This window comes from Pogonomyrmex barbatus, unplaced genomic scaffold (assembly GCF_055798465.1).
Source record: "Pogonomyrmex barbatus isolate J1 unplaced genomic scaffold, ASM5579846v1 scaffold19, whole genome shotgun sequence".
Classification (NCBI taxonomy): domain Eukaryota; kingdom Metazoa; phylum Arthropoda; class Insecta; order Hymenoptera; family Formicidae; genus Pogonomyrmex; species Pogonomyrmex barbatus.
In genome coordinates this window covers 2,748,345-2,771,514 of record NW_028297115.1, presented here as the reverse complement: position 1 = coordinate 2,771,514, position 23,170 = coordinate 2,748,345, and the positions used below count along the sequence as shown (strand labels likewise).

Below are 23,170 nucleotides of genomic sequence, written 5' to 3'. Positions count from 1 at the left end.
TTTTTCTCTTTGGATATATTTTTCTCCATTTAATCTCTGTGCATCCCTTGCGAGATTAGACATGGACAGTTTCCAAAATTTATTACAAGAAATGATAAACAACAATTTTCTTCGTATAATTAATAAGCATGTCACAACCTTTTCCAATTTTTTTCCATTTACATATTAGTTTTGTAATTTCCACTCTTACGATAAAAATTGTGAGATATATTAATTAGTCAGATGTATTAATAAAAATAAGCAATTTTTTTAATAACAATAGCAAGTTATAATTGTAGCTAATGATAGTACGATAACATTAAAAAATTTTTACGAAAGTTCAATTTAAAATTTATAAAGATATGAGAATGCTGTATGTAAATTGAGTTTTACATAAGAAAACATATTTGTTTAAATATTTATCTGGAATATAAAAATCTGTAGGTGTTATGTTGTTAAGTGGAAAAAGTAAAATCCACATGTTTGTGTAAAAGATAATGATATGCATTATCCATCTACACATATCAACATAGCTCCTAGTAATATTAATCATGATAAAGCACAATTATTATCACTGTGATGACTGTGATGACATCAACGAAATAAACAGTAACTTAACAGGTGAAAAATATTTAAAATTTTATGTAAGCATATCGCCGATTTTCATGACGTAATTTTATTCTCGTATTCTTGTACATGGCGCGTATCTTGCAATGTTATTACGTTCTACATTGCTATCTCGCAATTTCATTTATTACATTCCAACGAGATAACATAATATGTGATGGCATCCATTACTTTATACAACAAACTACCAACATTACATATACAGATACAACATACATATACAGATGTGCAATTTATTTCATTTTCATTATTTGCAATTCTACTCGCATTTTTCACTAATAATTCAATAGTATTTATCACGAACTATTTGCTTATTAAATTTGTTAAGTTTATTTTATGTTTATTTCGCTTTAATGAGTATTTTTAAAAAGAAATTTTTTGAAATTGCGAAATTATTACGAATAAAAATTGTGTTTTCAATTCATTAACGACAAATATAACGACGAGAATAATTAAATAAAAACAATTGATTAATAAATCACGTTTGAAATACAAAACTAAATTACATCTTATATATTATAAAAATTGTTAAATGTACATATATGTCTAACGTATCAATGTCATATTAAATTATATTTATTATGATTAATAACAATTAGTAATATGTGATTTAAACTTAGTGCTTAGTTATGTAAAAATATTCTCAATTTTGTGTTTATCATTTCATATTTATCAAACTTTCTATTAACTATTACAATACAATAGCAAATAAATAATAACAACTAATTACAAATTTTTTTTGATTGAATTTGAATTTTCCTATTCAAATTATTTACAACTTGTTACATATTTATTTCTTCTTCTCGTAACTCTTTCAGTATATTGAAAATATATAGCAAAAGACATGATATATGTTACATTTCTACCGTACTTAAAAAAAAATAACGCTAACAAAGTTGTTTGTTGAAGTGAATAATAATAACCGTTACTCATTCTTTTTTTTTGACTCTCTTCGATATCATGAGATATTGCAAGAATGTACAGCTGTAAAAAACATACAAAAATGTATTTGTCTGTAAGTCAAACGAGAACAGAAACAAATGCCATTGTTTTCTATAGTAGCTATCGAAGAGACTTGAAGACTTTATCAATGAAATTTAATGCCTTTGAAATCTGCAATTGATAAGTTTATAAATAGCGAAAATAAGTGATAAATCGATAAAAGTCATTTCTCTCAGCAATTTTTATCAATACACAGACATGTATTTATCGCACGTAGATAATAGTAAGAAATAAAATTTTATTACATTTTTTATTACATCATTCTTCTTCTTATGGATTTTAAAAAAGAAAATAGATATAATTATTCACTTAAATTTTATACGTAAATTAAATTTATTAAATTAAATTTTAGCCCGACTCTACTACTATCTCGAAAACACGAGCGAAATATTCAAACAATTGCTTCTCTTGCAAGATTAACTTGATCTTATCCGTGAAGCGAAAAAAATGTATGAATTATGATCCGTCATATTGCATCTCCTCGTTATAACTCGCATTTCCTCGATATTATTCCGCACCTTCTTGATTCCTAGAGTACACAGGGATTATCTTTTCTGAACTATTATATAAATTTTACGAAACATATCTAGCGTGCGACTATATTGCGACTTAATGCACGTGCACGCACAAATGTGGAAAGGATATATCGCGATTTCAGTAGGTTTTTTAAATTTGCTCAAGTTATACAAGTTAAGATTCAAACGAACTGACTATCTCTCGTAATAACACTGAGAACAAACTTGAAAGCCACGATTTATTTCGGTGACAAGTACATAAATTTTAATTTTCCGCGGATTTACATGATAAGATCAATTTACATAATCTTTGCATAAGATAACAAGGAGTACATTACGATCCTAGAATTAAATTTTGTTCTGGAATCTTGTCGTATGATGAGACATTCTATACTTAATTCGATTTGTACGGTTTGTTAGCCTATCTTTCGTTCACAGTGACGGGCTAGAAATTCATTTAAGATCTGTCAAACACAATTCATAAATGCAATAGCTAGTCTTCAGTTGGCCAGAGATTTTTACATGATTTCTTTTCTGTCGTAGGGAAAATGCACATGGGCAGGCACAGGAGGTCGACGTGTGACTCTACAAGAAACATCATTGCGAACACTATCCGATATCGAGAGGAAGATCCTTTGCAAAGTGGCCGTAGCGAAACTTCAAGCTCTTAATCTGGGTGTGCATATCAGGCCACCGAATGGTAAGCTTTTAATCTAGAATGGAAGGCTTTTGCCGATTTCTTGTAGACATTTTGAATAATGTCCGAAACGCAAAAATACATGATAAAAATTCGTGTAAAATAAATTAAAATAGAAATGTTTTTTGATAAAATAATGTTTTCATTCGATAGAATAAAAAAAATGAAAAATCTACTGAAAATTTTTCTTTCGCTTCGTTAAGATAAATTACCATATATTTAAAATTGAATTGTGGCTCTTTTCTTGGTTAATTACAATTGATTTTTTAAATATATGGTTATTTATTGATTATAACAGACTTGTAAAATATATCGAAAACTCTTTTTTTATCTCAATAATTATTGAAATAAAAGAAGAGTATTCCATATATTTTATAAGTTTATTCTATTGAACGAAAACGTGATTTTATTGACAATTTCTATTTTAATGTATTTTGCAAGAATTTTTATCATGTGTTTTCTCACCCTTGACGTCATGATTCAAAATGGTTATAGTGAATCAGTAGAAACCTTAAAAGAAATGTGGACATATTATTCTCTAATTTTTCTCCAAAAGGAAAATGAAAGAAAGAGTAAAGAAGTTCGTCTAGTATATATATATATATCATTTTACAGATATTTTGTATCGGAATTATTATCAAATAATATCTACGGTTTTTTTACATGCTCTATACGCGTTCCGTTTTTTGAAAGTCAAAAGAAATTCCTTCAGCACACGTAATTCTATTAAGGCCATCTGCGTGCCGCATAGCATTAATCCGTAGAATATAGTTGTTCCGAAACGAAGGCGAAAGAAAAGAGGAAATTACGTCCAACAAAATTCCTGGCGTATTTAAGCGCGCGGCTCTCACTAGCTTTTATTTAACAAACAATGATGAGAGTCATGAATTTCTTGGATGCTTTTGTACGTCCTATAGAATCGAATGCCTTCCCCCGAATACCTTCATATATATCCTTATATTTATTGTAAGACCTCTCTCTTTCTCACACACACACACACACACACACACACACACACACACACACACACACACACACATACACACACACACACACACACACAAAACATAATATAAATTTTATTTTAATATAAATAATATAAATTTTGTTTTAACTATACTTTTCTATATATTTTATTTTTCTCCAAGCAATTTTTTTTTGTCAAGATTTAAACATTTATTGATTAAAGTCAAACAAATTTTTTTATTAATCTTGATTTTAAAGTGCAGATAAAATATTTATCATTGCAAAGTATTAAAAATATTGTTTTAATTAATTTTTTAATTAAATAACTTTATTAAATTTTACGTTACATGATCAACATAATATTTACATATAAAAGAATTTTTTTTCTTTCAAAAATTTGATTTTTAAACGATTAGCTTCGCGTACAAGGAATAGTAATGATAGGAATGTCGGAATCTCAGTGTGTCTATATCTGTGACATTACACGAACATCTTCGACATTTATCATGAAAGACGTGGCATCATTCGGCTGTCTCGTTTGAACTCCAAATGATTGACGTGTTTATAACTGCGAGTGTTCGCTCATAGTGAAGTATCCACTCGAATTTCAATGTCTTCTCTTTCATAAGCCTTATTCGTGATAAAGCGCGAACAAGAAACTCTAAATACAAGGATGGCGCGATTTATTAAAACTTTCTCATTGCATTACAAGAATGACCATACGCGCGCGCTCACCACACACACACACACACACACACACACACGCGCGCGCGCGCGCGCGCGCGCGCACACACACAATTGTGTTATATATATAAAATTGCATTATGATAGAAATAAAAATTGCAAGGAATTTCCGCCGCGATAAATTATTGTTTATTTTCCAACATCAAATAATCAGTAATCTATATTAATCTGTACTCTGTACACATCGATCGATATATTTAAAAATAATCTTTTTTTTATTATTTATTCTGTCTACACTGAGAAAAAAATATATTACAAACAAAAAAATTTTTCGTAATTTTAGTAAACTATGTGTTTACATAAAGCTGTGAACACATTTTTTAAAAGTAAGGAATTTTACACACATATTTAAGGAACATAATTCGTTTAAAAAATAAAAATAATTATTTATTAATTATAACGAGTATTTTCTGTAATATAATCAATAATTATAAAAATATAATTTTTGTTTTTTGCTAATTAGTAATTCTTCAATTTTATATATATATATATATATATATATATATATATATATATATAAAATATATATATATATATATATATTCATTTCAAGACAAGCTTTTTCTATTAAATAAAGTAAAATAAAATAAAAAATAAGTAAAATAAAAAATCAAATAAAAATATATATATATATATATATATATATATATATATTCATTTCAAGACAGCTTTTTTTATTAAATAAAGAATTTATTAATTATAAAAAATATTTTATACACAGAAAAAATATTTTTTTGAATTTAATAAATTTGCTTAAATCCAAAGAAATTTAGTCATTGGAATAGACTAACCGACTAATTTAAATAATGTTTGAAGTAAGAAATACGATTGTTTCAAATAATATGTTTTTACATGAGAGAGAAGATTTTTTTAAAAGAATTTCATTATTTCAATAAAAATATTAAAATTTATATTTATATATTAAATTTATTTTATCTTTATCTATAGTTTTTATCTTTATGAGAAATGAAATTCTATTCCGCGCCTATCTAGCTGCGATACCGCATACTACTCGCAAATTGTTTCAAAAGATGTTTTATTTCATCGAATAATTATTTCATTGTATCATATTTTTTTAATGAACAATCATACTTTTCGTTTCTATTAAATATAATAACATTATTGCAGTATATATTTCTTTAAATATAAATAATTGTGTTGAAAAAATATTTATTTTTTTATAAGTACCCTATTTATTATTCTTATAATTTTGGAGATATAAATTTAAACAAATATTTATTAAAATAATAAGAATAGATTTTAAGAATAAAATTAAAATTAAAAGGCCTCGGTATTTTAAAAAGTCATTTGTTACATTTTAATAACTATTACACTGTAATATACTAAATCTGAATTTGATTCGAGTAAACTCTTTAACAAGAAGTCATTTTCTAATTTCAATTTTAATTTAATTTAGTTTATAATCAAATGGGAAAGTTTTATATTCTAAACATTATTTATTTAACTTAAGTGAATCTAATTTTAGAAAATGTATTATCTAAAATTAAGAAAATTTTTTTCTCAATGTAAGATGAGTGAAAAAGAGACAATATCCTGATTTTACAAGTGGATTGCATAATAAAAAGTAATATTATAATTTACACAAAGTTTGTCTCGGAATATGACATTTGTTAGATCATTCTTTCCATTCCTTTTCAGAATCGCTCGGTACTGGGTCGGCGACCACGAAGCCGAAGAGACGAGCGTATTTGCTAAAGAGGAAAGCTCTCACAACGGGCTTCTTCGACAACAAAGGAAAAGACGAGAAGGAAAAAGGTAAGTACAACGTACCGATGTCTATTATTCCACTGGTTATAGCGGTATATTTTTATCGCATTGAGAAATAATTAAGAATCGTGAATAAATGATGCCGTTATTCATATCAGCGATTATATTTATCTCCTTCAATTAAAGATCTTTTCACGAACGAACGAGATATAATTCGAATATCTGTGCAATTTATTTATAAAATAATACCTCAGAGACAAAGAATCGCGGTCATTAGGTCGCGATAGGACAAATTATGAGTTCAACGAAACATTGTGCCCGGTCAACGATAAGAATCTTTTAATACTTGCTGTGCAAGAGAAATTCGTAAGTAGAACGTTTAAAATTAAAATAATTTTTTATATGACTATTACTAATATGAACTAAATTCAAGCAAAAGAACAAGCCGTGAGGACTACTTACTTGAATTAGACAAATTGATAGCAACTTCTGTAGAGTTTTTTTTATAATATAATCTGGTAATTTCTAGTTATTAATTTATAGTTATAGTATATTAATTTATAAGTTGATAAAATATAAACAAATTATAAATAATTTTTAATTGAATTCAATAAATATAATAATTGTAATGTATCATATACATTACATGTGTATTATGTACAAAATTCTTAATATTGCTTAATATTGCTTGTAATATGAAGTATAATATTTATAAAATACTAAGTGTAAACAAATAATAATCTATAAAAAATATTACAATATTATTAAAAAAACTGGTTAACGGTGTGATTGTATTGACCATGCTCAGAAAAAAGAATAAAAAAAAAGAATGAAGAAAGAACAGTAGCAAAAGAGAGAAAGAGGTTTTTCATGTTTTTCTTTATTATATAATAATATATGATTAATTTCTTTTTTTTATTTTTTTCTTGCTATGCTAATTATCGGAATTTATTTCTGAAATAATTCAAAACTACTTCGAACTAATTCTACGTGGTAGGTTTCCTCTCTTTTTCATTCTTTCCAATATTTAAAATAATTTTTTGGAATTATATTTTTTCCTTTGCGAAGATTGTTTTCTTTGTACGATTCGCAATTTTCAACATAGAAATATGAAACGCGTGAATTATTCTAGTCATAGAACGAGATTTATGAAATTTACAAAACGAAATTGTTACAAATGAATTAAACAAAAATTTATCAGCCGAATCAATAACTAAGTACGACATAATTTAATATATAGAAAATGTATATTTAGCAAGTGTATTTTATGGTGCAATTATTTGTTGTAGAGAATAACTAGTTTAGTTATTTTTAGACAGACGTAATAGCACTCACTAAAGTTCAGAGGAGTGCTCTATCATTTGACTACGTTTACGACATTTCTCGCGTACGTATATGTATATTTATACGTATGATGTATATTTTAACCTACATGGAAGAAAGATAAATATTATAAATTTCTAATCTATTTTTAGTCGATCATTTGTAGTTCTACTTTCTCAAATTCCATTGCTTTATCCATTGCAAAGAATAACTGAAGTAAATCTCTCTCACATTTACTAAATATGTTTGTTGCTATTATTTTAGTCGAATGAAAATATTCTTAATGATTGTTGCATAAATAATAAAAAAAGAAAAAAAAATAAACGGCAAAGAATAGCTCCAAAGGTAGCTCTTGAAGATCTTGTTATTATTTCAGAAATGTGACAAAGATATTATATCAGAAAAATCATACGATAAAAATGTGAAAAATTCTCCATAGGGAAATTATCTTCGAAGGGCAAGCACAGATTATATCATTCGTAAGTCTTCTATAGTTTTTTACTTGACTTGAACATATTTGTCGCATATCAAGATAATCTTTTTTGTTGAGTATTCTCATATCGACAAAAGATGAGAGAATTGCAATTTTCTGCAGTTATTTGTAAATGCGCCTCATGCATCCCCTGCATGCCCCATTAGTGTGTTCACTGCTCTCATTCCGTCTCATTTCAGTGAACTAATTATGCATCCTGTGAATATACCATTACATTTCCGGCATTGTTTGTACTGCACTTTGTATCGTTTGTGACATTTCAAATAAAGATTCCCCACGTTTATATTAATGGCAACGTATGAGTCTCAAACGTATAATACGTGCGATATGTAGCATTTTGTACATATCTTATAAACAATTTTAAACATATGTGTGTGTGGAACACACACACACACACACACACACACACACACACACACACACACATATATGTATATATATATATATATATATATATATATATATATTATATTGTAACTTATTGTTAGAATTATCAATTTTATTATTATATATTATTATAGAACATGATTTCAAAAAGAAAATACAAAGTTTTGTGCGACTGATGTGAGTACATAATTTCTTGTTCAGATAATTATATAAATTGTTTTTATTTGCAAAAACTAAAACTAAAAACTAAAAACAATAAGAGATAAACAAAATAATAATAAATTATATAAAGAATTAATTTTGAAATGGACTCGTAAAAATGCACAATGTATTTTTATTCTTATAATATTTTTGGGAATTATTCGTATTTTTCCTCGACATTAAATTAAAAAGAAGAAATTATTCTTATAATTTTTATAATCAGATAATCGGAGCGAAAAACGTATCTACTTAGCTATGTGCAAGCGACAAGGGGCGGGCGCATTAGCTTCGGCCGGCCAAGTTGATACGAGACACAATTTCGCCGGCTAAAATTAACCACAGAGTGCTCGGTAGCGGTACATATTTCCGCATATATCAGGTTTATTTGTGGTTCGCGCGCGCGCGCGCGCGCGCGCGCGTGAGTACAAGTGCCCGCCGTGCGTACGGACACCGCCAGACGTCAATCGCGCGGGAGTCTCTCTCTTTGTCGGCAAAGCGAAGTCGCTCGCACTCTTTAATGCATTATTCGCGTGTGTGTCCTCCTCAGGCGATTTATATTTATTTACGCTGCACGAGATATAAGCCGAGTGAACTGGTATCTCAAAAATATAAATATATTATCTCTCAAGTATAAGAATGCAATAGATATTTATTTGCTTTTGAAATAAATGACATTTCTTTTAGAATACCAATAAATGACTTTCTTAGAGAAAATTCAAGTTTTGTACTTTAAATAATTTTGAGATATTGAAGATAAGAATAAAAACAATATTTATATATATTACAAAAGGAAAATAAAACTGTAGAAAATTTTAAAAAATTAATAAATATAACGATGAAATGAAACAAAAGAATAGAATAAAATGCCTTACACAAATGGATATACCTTATTAAGTAAGACGCCTCTCTCTCTCTCTCTCTCTCTCTCTCTCTCTCTCTCTCTCCTTCCTTCTCTATCTATCTATCTGTTTATCTATCCATTTATTTTTCTTATTTTTTTTGAAATAATAATATTAAAATTGTTAATGACATTTAAATTATTGTAATGTTTTTTAAACGATTGCATACATTTAATAATACTAATATTATATGTATAGTAAAAATTAAAGCTTTTCTGATTCTGATTTCTGATCCGATCGAGACAACGTTTTACGACAAACGATTACTCGACAGTATCACGCAACGATTTAAAAAAAAGACTCACGAATGTATTGTTGTGTTAATTCTTTGAAACATGAAACAGTACGAGAATTTGAGTCCATATATTTCACACTCAAAGTAACGATCCAAATGTGCACACATAAACAAAGTTACATCTATATCGTATATTTATACCGATCAGGAAATATCAATTACTTAACATGAGTGTGTGTGTGTGTGTGTGTGGTGTGTGTGTGTGTGTGTGTGTGTGTGTGTGTGTGTGTGTGTGTGTGTGTGTGTGTGTGTGTGGAGAGGGGGTGCGCGCGTGTGCAACAAGATACATCGAGGATATTTATACACGCAATGTCCGTACACTCGCATTTCGTGCATCTAAATACGTACTCAACATCGCCGCCGAGCCATCGTACGGGGGTGGTAAAAGTGTGTTGACGATCGATACCAATGATTGTTTTGACACTTCCAAGAAGAAGCGTCTTCTCTTCGTACATTGTAGCGCGTAAAGTACCTCACGTTCCACGTATCCGAGAGGCACATTTCGAAGTGAGAGCCGGAATGGCCCAGATCACAGTCTATAATCGGACCGGCATAGGGACATGGTTCGCTACCTTTCGACTTTCAGCTGACTTTTCGAAAAGTAATCGATTATGAAACTTCAATGTCCTTCAATGTCCTTTCTCGATTATCACTAGCCGTGATATGATCGCGAATATTATTTTTCTTTAAATTGAAATAGAAAATTGCATTGCCAATAAACAAGCCGTTACGTTGTAATAATCGATATATTAAATCATCAAGTAATTAGTAAAATTAATTCCATAACAAAGAAAGTAATATAAAACTACTATAGATACTATAGATAAAATCTCTATCAAAATAAGTTTGAAATATCGTAGAAACTACGAATAAAATAATAACCGATAGATAATCGTGAAATATTGAAAAGACAGTCGTTACTAAGAAATGCGATCGCTGATCGCAATGAATGTGCCTTATCAAAATGAAATGGCTTTATTGACAAAGAATTCTTTGTGTGGATATAAATTGCAAGAGTAGTTGTTGGTGTAATTCTCTTTTATTCTGATATTATAATCGAAGATGTAGATGTATCATTGCTTTTAACAAATATTCATCGCAATCATGCTTCATATTACTTGGTTTCTTTACATCGCAATCGACGAGCGAGGCAGACGTGGGCAGACATCGCGAAGTTTACATCTGTCTTCCTATTGCAACTTTGCGTTTTGTGGAATACGTTCTTGGCGGCGATGAAAAGATGCGCAATAAATAGCCGGTGGGTGAAACGTTGATGCTAATTACTGTCACATTACGCACGTCATTTCTACGGAAGATCTGCACTTTTGAGTGTCAGGAATCGAATCGCTAAAATATCTCAAGCTATATTGAATTAGTACATAATGATACCAATACATAAAGTCTGGATAATAATAGTGGCAAAACTCGAATAGAGTTATTCTAGGCGATTTAAAATTAATCAGAAAGCAACAATAAAAGATTCGTGTAACTTTTATTGGAGTATTTCTTGTGGTGAGAGATGTTGAATCTAAAATTAATAAAATATCATCTGATCTTATAATTCTTCTATTATAACGAAAAGTTATTCTTGGAAGAATAGCTCCATTTCGAGATATTTTCTACTATAATTAATTGATTCCTATTCTCCCATTATCGTACCCCCGTACGATGGTTTTTTATAAAACAAAATTCACATTTTGGGCATTCACATATATTTAATTAATCAAACTATTGCATCGGAGCACAAATTGTTGCAATTATGTAATATATAATATAAATATTACTTTTGTTAATAAACGATTGTTGTAATGTGTCGATGTGTCGAAGTTTGTTTATGCGTAAAATACGTATGCCAAAACGTACACACGTATATACGCAAATTCGTTGGTTGGTGAACGTGAAGCGCAGCTGACGGCTCGTAGATCAGATAGATGTTGATTTCGTCAAGTTCGCTTGTTTGCTTGCTAGCCAAGTCAAGAGGAGAATTATTTGAAAAAGAGATTTACTGACGAAATTATATATATGTATAATATACTAGTTAACAAATTTAGTAAACAAATTTAGTAGCAATAATGATACCATGATACCAAATATGTAAATGTTAATTATGCTTATAACGTACAACACGCCATCAAATATATATGTAAATTTCAATTATACTTGCACACTCTAATTACAACCAAAACATTTCATCAATAAACGTTGTACAACGTTGTTGCTCTTACTGTTATATTCATATTCAAATTACACGTGCACATTCATTTAGATCAGATAAAATAGAGTGATGTCAACATATTTACGATGGAAATTTAAGAAATGCGACAAGCATATAAATGCCGTATCTATAATCTCAAATTCACTATTATCATAAATCGGTGATAATTTTTTTTTAATTTGTAGAATAATTAAAACGCCATGTTTATTTAACATATACAAAACTTGAATTTTTGAAGGAATTATATTTATAAATTTTTAACAATTTTTAAATTTTTTATCTATCTTTCTTATCTTTTACAGACGTCGCTGGTGGCCTGGTGTTCGGTATACCATTATCGCAATGCATAGAGAATGATAGGATCGCTAGAATCGCTGCTGGAGAGATCAATGACGTCGGCTGTTTAAGTAGGAGTAGTAGACACGGTAGTAGGGCCAGTTTTTCTAGTCTTATAGAAACACCAATGACAATTGCGGCAAAAACGGAAGAGGTAAGAAATTATTAATCAACAATTTATTATGGATAAGAGATATTTTCTTTTATTTATTTATTTATTTTTTTTTCTAGACAACTCTTTCCATACAAGTAACTATACTATAATAGTAGTATAGATTATAATTATTTCATTAAATTTTAAAATAGCTCCCTTATTAAGCTAATACTTTTAAGATAATACATTTTATTAATAATTACTGTTCTAAATTTGCTTTATTTATAAAATTTATAAGATCATCATAAAATAACTATGTCACTTAAAATTGAATATACATAAAAATTATTATATAAATATTATGTAAATAGGACAGTACCAATAAGCTGGTTTAACGAATTTCATATATATTTTATGTAATTTATTTTTGTGAAATTTCTCTGCAGATTTACCACACTCTATATTTCTTTGAGTTTGAATCGATTGTTGGTCGATGCGACTTTGACTCGATATGTATCCGTTATTTAGCATTACCTCTTTTCAAATATTTTTTATTTTTATTTTTTTTGCGAAAGGGAATATTTTTCTAGTTGTTTTACTAAAATCATTGCAATAATAATGAATAGAAACATTCATAAGGAAATATTTACTCACAACTATGTAGCAACCGCATACGTATTGCTATCGTTGTTAAAGTCGTTGACCTGTATTACTTACGACAGTTTCTTTCGAGAGGTAAAGCTTGGCAAATCGACCAACCATTAAAGATGCGCCGCGCGAACGACGGGCAAATATAAAAACGTAAAATGCCAAAATGGTATGATATATACATATATAGAAAGCACAATTTACGTAATTCTTAATTTCTATAATAAACATGACATGATAACGGACAATTCATTTAAAAAAATGTCTATAATCTTTTTAAAGAAATAAACGACGATATGTTCCACATTTTACATATAAAGTAACCAAAGATATCAAGAGTAGAAAATCAGAATTGATTTGAACAACGCCCAAAATTTACCAACACGACACTTGACATCGACGAGACATCAACGCAGAACATCTTCCTTGGCGACGTCACCGTTGACGTTGCTAATGGCATCATTTTCACTGCATCATATAAACTTATCGATCGGTCACTTGCACGATGTGGAATAGACGTCGAGCTTATAAATGGGCACTTTTGGCAGAAAAATGTTTAATATTTAATTAATAACTATAAACACGTTTTTATTTTATATTTTGTACCTTGTTTCTAAAAAGGTTACTAATATTAATATTAATTACAACTATTATTATTAATTTACAACAATGATAAAGTCTTAATGCGGCGATAATTAATAAATTATGAAAATAAATAAGATTTATAAAATAGAGATACAAGATAGAAATAGAGATTTTTGTCTGAAAAAGCGACATTTTATAAAATATAAATAATAAATTTAAAACTCTTTTCGCTTAGGAAAAGTTTATTTTAAGCATATAAAAATACACTTCTTCTCTTGTTTTTAATTTTGTGAAAATATCAACATGAAAATAGTCAGGAGACACGGGTGTCAAGTCAACCGAGAACACTGCCGTGTAACTTTACGCGAGTCGTCGAGGTTCGAGCATCTGAAATTATCGAATCTCAATAACGACTATAGTGATCAAGTTCTAAGTATGATACTTGATCGATAGCTTGAGTCCGACTTGCATAATAAAAATATTTTTATTTTTCTGCTACGTGCCCTACAAACAGAGATATTGCTACACAAAGTCCGATTTGGAAATTTTTACTTTAAGAAACGTCATTATCGTCGCCTTTGTACGGCTGCAACGTCTATCACGAGATGTCATTATTAATCTTATCGACCCAGCGGATTATCAGACTGAAGTGAGGGTTATTGTAGAATCTAGCGAATCAATGTTCGCTGGGTCCTGCAGTGACCCTGATTTATCGGCCTGATTTATCCGCTGGGTCGATAAAATTGATTGATGTAAACACGGTAGTGTTTTTGGTTAGACCTCTCGGGTATCAATATAATAATAAATACGCGTATATTAAAATTAAAAAGGAAACATTAGCAGTATTAATAAATTGCATACTACTATTATTCTTTTTCTGCACGTCCGAGTGGTGGCCAACGATGTTGGCGTTCGCGGCGAGTTTGACAATTTGTAATAATTTCGGAGTGTAACTCATGTTCGTGTTTATACTTTGCAGGTAAGTTCTATTTTTCATTTTATCAGAGAACAAAGATATTATTCTTTTATTCAATCTTATCTACATACTCTTATTATGTCACTCTAGAAAAATCAGTTTCAAAGCGAATAAAAATGAAAATTTGTCAATTAAAAAAATAACATATCTAGAGAACTATACATATATTATAATTTTGAATCATATTTCTAATCAACTATTTATTATTAGACAATTACATACATATATATGTATATATATATATATATATATATATATATATATAATTGCAAAATTTACAAAGAATTTAAAGATTGATATTTGATAATTTCCAACTTATATTGATCTTAAACTATTTAATAACAATATATATGTGTGTATATATACACATTGTTTGATTGGATGATTATTTTGCATGGATGATTATTTAAGTTTATTATTTCTTCCAAAAAATATATATATATATATACATATATATATATATATATATATATATAGAATAAAATATATGAAATAATAAGATTACATGTTTATTTATTAGGTATATATATATACATATATATATATATATATATATATATATACACTATAAAATTACCTTTTTTTTAAAAAAAGATAAAAAAAAGGTGTCAAGTATAGTGGATATTGCCAACTCAAATGATTGTGAAAAATTTATATAAAAGATTTGATATCAATAATTAGCGCCAAGTTATAGTCTTACAAACATGAAGCTACAAGTTCATTTTAGTCAAATTATATATTTCAATCGTATAAAAGATTTGATAAACCACTGTTTAAAAAAAATAAAACTCAAGTAGTAGTTTCTTTAATTTAAAAATAATAAAAACCAAATTATATGTATATCTTTCTATCCATTAAAAACTTCTTTTTCTAACCCAAGTGATAGTAATTATTTAGCTTTAAAATATTTTTATATCACAAAATTGCTTTACTCAATTTACGTTTTTATTACAAAGAATTATAAAGTAACAGTATAAAATAAATGATAAAATTTTATTTAAATAAAAAAAATTTTTATGTAAAAACACTTGGCGCTGCTTAGATCAAACGAAAATGCAAAACTAATGATGAGATTATTTGAATGTTACAAATAAAGGCAAAATTTATTATTTAATATGATTAAATTATAATTACACACACACACACACATTTTATTCATATTCTTTTTAGAGGTATGAGCAGCGCCAAGTGTTTTTACATAAAAATTTTTTTATTTAAATAAAATTTTATCATTTATTTTATACTGTTACTTTATAATTCTTTGTAATAAAAACGTAAATTGAGTAAAGCAATTTTGTGATATAAAAATATTTTAAAGCTAAATAATTACTATCACTTAGGTTAGAAAAAGAAGTTTTTAATGGATAGAAAGATATACATATAATTTGGTTTTTATTATTTTTAAATTAAAGAAACTACTACTTGAGTTTTATTTTTTTTAAACAGTGGTTTATCAAATCTTTTATACGATTGAAATATATAATTTGACTAAAATGGACTTGTAGCTTCATGTTTGTAAGACTATACTTGGCGCCAATTATTGATATCAAATCTTTTATATAAATTTTTCACAATCATTTGAATTGGCAATGTCCTATACTATACTTGACATCCTTTTTTTATCTTTTTTTAAAAATTAGACTTTACTTCAATATTTTAATCTTTATTTTTCTGCATGTGACAAATTTTTCTCAGTTAAAAATGAATATTTTGATATCAGAAATACCGCTACTTGAGTAGAAAACAATTTTTTACACTTTACTCGAGAACAGATGTTCATCGTTATTTTGAGAAAACCGTTAGTCGATGCGCATCTCGATTTACAAGCTGCGATACTATTTTCAATATTTTACATCGCGTATAAATGAAGAAGGATAGAATTTATGACTTAACCGTAACCTACGATAACGCGTCGCGTTATATAATCGAAAATAAAAAAAACTGCTTCATAATGTCTTTCTGGAAAGCTTTTCTTTTAGCGATATTTATAATTCAAGATATGCAAGGTATCTTAATTTATTATAGAAAAAAATTTCGAAAAAGTCAAGTTTTATTTTTGAAATAGCAAATCTCTTTTTTTTATTTTTTATCAATTGTAGCAGTTGTTACATCATTAAATATCATCAAATATATCATTTAAATATCTGATAGCAAAAGTTACAGAATTATATTTCTTAGATATATTTTGCCGTTACTTAATTAATTTGTCGTTTTGTCATTACTGCAAAATCCAGATCAAATATTGTGAACTTTATAAAACAGTAAATCCAATAAATCCATAATAATGTGTAAACTTAGATTAGATCCAATAGAATAATAATATTCTTTTCTTCTTCTTTCTATTTCGAAATAAATCGAATCTGTCGGAAAAAGACGAAAGCTGGTTGTGACAACAGAAACAAATTTTCTGCTCACATAATACAATCACTTTTCGCTCGATAGATTTGGAATAAAATCATACAAGAGTTGTAAACGTATATCAATATCAACATGCATGCCCTATTTTTGCGATAGTAGAAACTGATGAATGTTATTATCCCGATCGGGAGAAATTAGTTTGCCTTATTTACATTCTTTGTTTGAGATGTTTGTCAAACATCTCAAAATTATTACCTTCATTCATAGTAATAGTAATTGATATTATAACTTTAACTAATGCAAAGAAAAGCTTATTATTTATTATGGAAAATTTGTTTATAACAGAATTTTATAAAAAACGGCGTTACTACGAAAATATTAAAGAAAAAGGAAAAGAAAATAAGAGAATAAGCATTAATTAAAAAGTGAAGATAATAAGAAGACAATAAGAAAATACAAATAAAAAAGCCAAAACAATAAAAATTTTTAGAAATTTTTAGAAAAACAAGAAGAAAGAGAGCGAGAGAAAAAAGGATTAAAAGTATAAAGAGAAATAAAATATTATTTTATATCAAATAGATTGAAGCAATTGATCGCGGTAATAAACCAGCGTGCCGACGTAACCAGAAATTGATGTGTCGCTTGCACTTGAAATTTTTTACAATCAAGAGCTAAATCAGCTATTCGCGGGACCCGAAATATCTATGCTTCATCGGCAGAAATAGCACGATATATTTTATAATATCTTTACCGCCCTCACGCACAGGCGTTACAGTTTACTTTCGGTTAATCGATATTAAAAGATATTAAACGATTAATTTAAAGGGAGAAGAAAAAGGGATTATTCTATGATCAGTTCTATGATCAGATCAGCAACGTGCAAAGCTCTTATAATTAATTCTTATTATACGAGAAATTACACATTTACAAAAATTTTTAAATAACGTATATAATTTAATATGTCGTATAATGTAGTATTAATCATCTGATCGTTAAATTAAATAAAAGCGACTTTAATAGAAAATGTGATGTGGCAAAATGTATTTTTAATGGATAAGCTAAATCCAAAAGAGTTTTGTTTCGTTTTTCGTAGTCTGAAAATATAGAAGAAATACGGCAAATTTTTCAAAAATTATCTCACAATTTCAAAATAAGTCATATTTTAATTCGAAAAAAAATCATGGAACATTTAATTGATCTATCTGTATCAACATTTTTCTTGACTTTCTTACGCAGACCACGCCTAATATGATTAATCGATCGTCTACATGCAATACGAGAAGAACGACGTACAATTCTCGTGCCGACGTCACGTGTGTCTCTCCTGCGTCCGAGGTGACATCATAGACATCAAAGACACAAATAGAAGGGGGACGCGATTGCTAATTTTAACAGTGGTTAATTAGGAACTTTTAATTTTGCAAGGGACCTTATTTTCATTTCTAAACAATATAATACCCATCCGTCTGTTAAAACAGTTGAATGTAGAACTTTTCACTTAGCCTTTTTCACTTATAATATCATTTACAAAAATTGTTTGTATACGAAAATCGATTATATATATTATAAATTGTATATATTATAAATTACGCGTCATCAAACGAGGCAAAACAATATATTTATATTTTCTCTCCCTCTTATATCTTTTATTTTCATTTATTTTTCTTATACAAATGGCGTTCTCTTTTATCGAATTAGGGAGGTTCCTGCGAGTCTCTGTCGTCGAAAGGGGGTGCTCTCACAGGAAGCGATTCCGGAGTGCTCGAATTGAATGACAGTGGTGGAGGGTGTCTTGCCGGTGAATGGGACGCGGTGCCGGACATCGTCAGGCAATGCATTAAGCACCTCGAGGCTACTGGTCTCCACACGCTAGGCGTGTTTCGCGTATCACCCTCGAAAAAGAGGGTGAGGCAGGTATAATGTTTTCCTTTAATAATGACAAAAGCTTCTTGGAATTTATCTCGATATTCGAGGTAAATTCTTTTGAAGAAATATCAATAAGAATGATTGTTTGACGCAATTTCTTTAAATTAGCAAAAAGTTTTACAAAACGGTTCAAGTTTTTTATATTTTTTTTATATAATTGTATTATTAATAATAATTTTAAAATTTATTACAATAATTTAAGTTTAAAATACAAAACACACATATATATGAACGGAACACAAAAATCCAAAATTTTCCAAAACTTAGCAAAGGCTTATGGCTAATATGGCTATGTACGATTAACAACTCAATCACTGTTTTCGGATTAATGTGAGCTTAAATTTGAAATTGACAATTCTCTCAAATATATTCTCTTTAGTCCGTAATCGACACGCGGTATTCGGATTTTCTCTTAATACCTTCGTAATGCTGTCCATTATAATGTAGTAGGAATTAAATATTTATCAAATGGAAAATCGAATGCTTCGAGAGTGTAAAAGTTAGTACATCTATCTTTGTTTAAAGTAAATGATTATATTACATTCTCCTAGAAGATAAAAGATTTCTTCTGGAGGAATATATTTTTTACACAAATCTTAAGCGTGACATTTCCATGATTATTCCAGTTAAGAGAAGACTTTGATTGCGGTCGGGAGACCAAGATAGGTCCCGATCAATGTCCCCATGACGTAGCTACCCTCTTGAAAGAATATTTCCGTGATCTGCCGGATCCTCTGCTTTGCAGAGATCTATATCAGGCCTTCATACATACTCAAAGTAAGCAAGAATCAGGTTTCAATCTGACATAAATGGTTCGCGAGTGTTATCTTTTCTTTCCTAGCATTTCCCCCGTAAAGACAGGTGTGCATTACTGATTCGAAAGCCGCTTGCATGCTAAGATCAATATCAATCATCATTTTATGCAATCTTTTTATTTTACGATTTTAGTTATGAATATTCAATATTTCACCTTTTTCACGGAATGAAAGAATGATAAGTGAGCTATTTAAATATTTTCCAGAAATTAGGAACAGACGACTACAACAGGAAGCTTTGCAGCATCTCATCCAACTTTTACCCACGCCCAATCGCGAAACTCTCTGGGCACTTCTCAACTTTTTAAGTGTTGTTGCGGCGAACAGTGAGGATCAAAAGAGCGAAACGGGAGAATGGATCCCAGGGAATAAAATGGACACGACGAATCTCGCGACTGTCAGTACCGCGTTTTCCAACTTGGATTTTTTTCCGATATTCCCTTCTATTCTACGCATTACGTTCTGATAACTTCTCTCTCTCTCTCTCTCTCTCTCTCTCTCTCTCTCTCTCTCTCTCTCTCTCTCCTCTCTCCCTCTCTCCTTCTCTCTCTCTCCCTCCCTCCTCATCTCCCCTCCTTCCTTCCTCTGTCTCTCTTCCCCTCTCTTTCTTCCCTTTTCTCTCTTTTCTAGCAAAATACACAATAGGAATTCTTTATTGGTCTCTTTCTTTATGCGAGGAAACGGAATTCTAAATGAAAACTGAGTTCTTCAAATTTCGAATTCTCCTTCCTTAATTAATTTGTTAGAAACGAACAATTTAAGCTACCTTTGGCTAAGAAAATTCGTAACATACCAAGAACAAACTTTTAATCCGTTTTCATTTTCTTATTGTATGAAATTCTGTAAATGTCAATATTATCATCATTATATCGCAATGCAAAATTCACGAATTCATACATGAAATTAATTAATTTGACAACCGATATGCGCTCTCGGTTACCGATCAATCATTGCGACCGACAAAATTAAGTTAAATTAGGGATTTAGAGATATGTTGAATTGGGCGATGTACAAATCAAAAACGTTCGTTGGCGCGTTCTAGGTATTCGCACCAAATATTCTGCATTGCGTGAAACCTGGTCAGGCGAGGTCGGAAGTCTCGACAGAAAGGGCCGAGGAGAGGATAGATGTAATAAACGTGGTACGAACACTTCTAGAACACACAGCGACATTGTTTACGGTACCAGCGGCACTATTGGACGAAGTATACCAACATATGATGGATACCCATCCAGCAGAGTTGGATATCGCTCTATCTCGTCGCGTCGAAGAGTGAGTTTTATGTTTATTCGATTTTCATTATTTTTTTAATAATTACGAATAATAATCACAATAATCATTAAATCACTATATCGAAATATTTCGGTTGTTTTATATTATAGTTATATTATAGTTGAATAATATGAATTATAGTTAGATAATATTGGATAATATTTCAAAAACTTTTATTGGATATTTCAAAAATTATCAAGATTGTTTCTTAATTGTCATATATAAATTACTGTAAATCTGAATTTAAAAATTTTATAGCGATATTTGGTAGTAGTTGACCATCAATCGTACGTATTTCATAAAATATTTTACAGATATTTATCTATTGTTCACAAAAATGTTTTTTGAATTGTGAATTTTTATTATTAAAATTTCATTTTATCAAACAGAAAATTTATTATCTCGTTCATAAATAGCGATGTTCAATGTCAGTGCTATGAAAGATATTGTGTGATTTTTCAAACGTTTACGTTAATTACGTTCTTACGAATCATAATTTAATGACATATAGATAAAAAAATTGAAACAAAATTCTGTACGTGCTTTTGCAGACAATGCGGGGATGAAGTGGACCCCTGTAGCGAAGCGGAGACATTCTCGGTGGAAGAGACATTGACTATGTCGGCGACTACGACAAGAAAGGTATTGTGAGATCATGCATTTTTTATCTGTTTACCTGAACAACTAAATCTAATATTTGAGATTTAGACCATTAAAAAAACGAGATACCTTTAAAATAATAGATAAGCATCACTAAATATTCTTTTGAGAAACAAGTCAAGAAGTACGAAAAAGTATAACTAAAAAATTCAGAACAAGAAAGAATTTAACTTTAAGAGTTTGCAATTCTCCACTTTCTTTTTCTTGCAAAGAATCATTTTAATTAAATTTTCAAGTAATTTTAAAGCTGCATTTAACTAACACTATTCATGCTAGAAATGATTTAGTTTACGTATCAAAGTACATTTGGAATTTTTTTTTTAGATATTGCTTAAAGTTTAATAAAAATGCATATATAACCATTTTAATAGTAAAAGTACAGTTACATTCAATTATACAGCGTCTTTAAAGATATTTTAAATTATAAAAATTACTTCATAAGTATGCAATATGAAGAAAAAAAGTTTTAAACATCTAAAAAATTAAATATAAATATTATAAAATCACTCGCAATTATATAACTCCTGTTGCATTTAACAAATATCAGCATAACTAAAATAATTATAATAATTATAATAAAATCTTTGGCAATATTCGTCATCATTAAGTCATCACTGTTTAATATGTTGTCTTGTTTTTCAGGAAAAAATTATCTTGAGTTTCTTTATTTCAGATGTGGACGAGAGAACAATGTTTGCATCAGACCGCGGGTGTTGGTGGTGATATTGGACCCAAGCATCGACGGCCAAAGAGATCAGGAAGCAGAAGGAAAGAAGAGGGCAGGAGCAACAGCGTCGATAGCGGATCGAGCGAGGATCCGTCTGATCCTCGACGAAAATCCTCACCGATAGTAATTACCGCCAGTCTTACCATACCTATGTCTGACGCGTTCACCTTGAACCTCGACGATCCGGACATTCCTTACATCGAGGAAGTACCAAAGCAGCCAAGTGCTCCTCCGAGACGTCAAAGGCAGAGGTCCATTTCCGGCTGCAGCGAAGGTTCATATAATTTCATATAATTTGAATGTTATTGCGAAAGTATTCTTAAAACAAAGAGCGATATAAATCATAATAATTTTTAATAAAATTGAAATAATTTATATATAATGTTAATCCGTGTTATTTCAACAATCCATTAAAATATACAAACAGTAAATATGATGTAACTAAGTGAGTGTAGTAGCCATTAAGAAAAAGCGTACAATCTTTCTCTTACCATAAATTTTATATGAATTGATGAATAAAAAATCATAAAAGCCAAGCAAGATGTAAATATTAAATGATGTTCATAATTATAACTATCAATAATACAATACACAAACATTTCTTTATATTCATCATCAGTATGTTATCGTTAAATCATCAAAAATCAAAATCGTACTAAAATATTCATTCTGTCTATTTCCTTATACAAAAGTCCCATTTAA

General features: G+C 29.1%; 1 protein-coding gene across 1 annotated transcript in view; it reads left to right on the top strand.

Annotated features, from left to right (window-relative positions):
• RhoGAP102A (Rho GTPase activating protein at 102A) overlaps positions 1-23,170 on the top strand; it is a 33,612-nt gene that overhangs the window by 5,837 nt on the left and 4,605 nt on the right. The window contains exons 2-10 of the mRNA XM_011642724.3: positions 2,667-2,823; positions 6,190-6,306; positions 12,374-12,561; positions 18,767-18,982; positions 19,621-19,771; positions 20,016-20,206; positions 20,852-21,081; positions 21,633-21,723; positions 22,415-22,742. Coding sequence (XP_011641026.2) covers positions 2,667-2,823; positions 6,190-6,306; positions 12,374-12,561; positions 18,767-18,982; positions 19,621-19,771; positions 20,016-20,206; positions 20,852-21,081; positions 21,633-21,723; positions 22,415-22,742 — 1,669 coding nt within the window. The remainder of the gene's footprint in view (positions 1-2,666; positions 2,824-6,189; positions 6,307-12,373; positions 12,562-18,766; positions 18,983-19,620; positions 19,772-20,015; positions 20,207-20,851; positions 21,082-21,632; positions 21,724-22,414; positions 22,743-23,170) is intronic.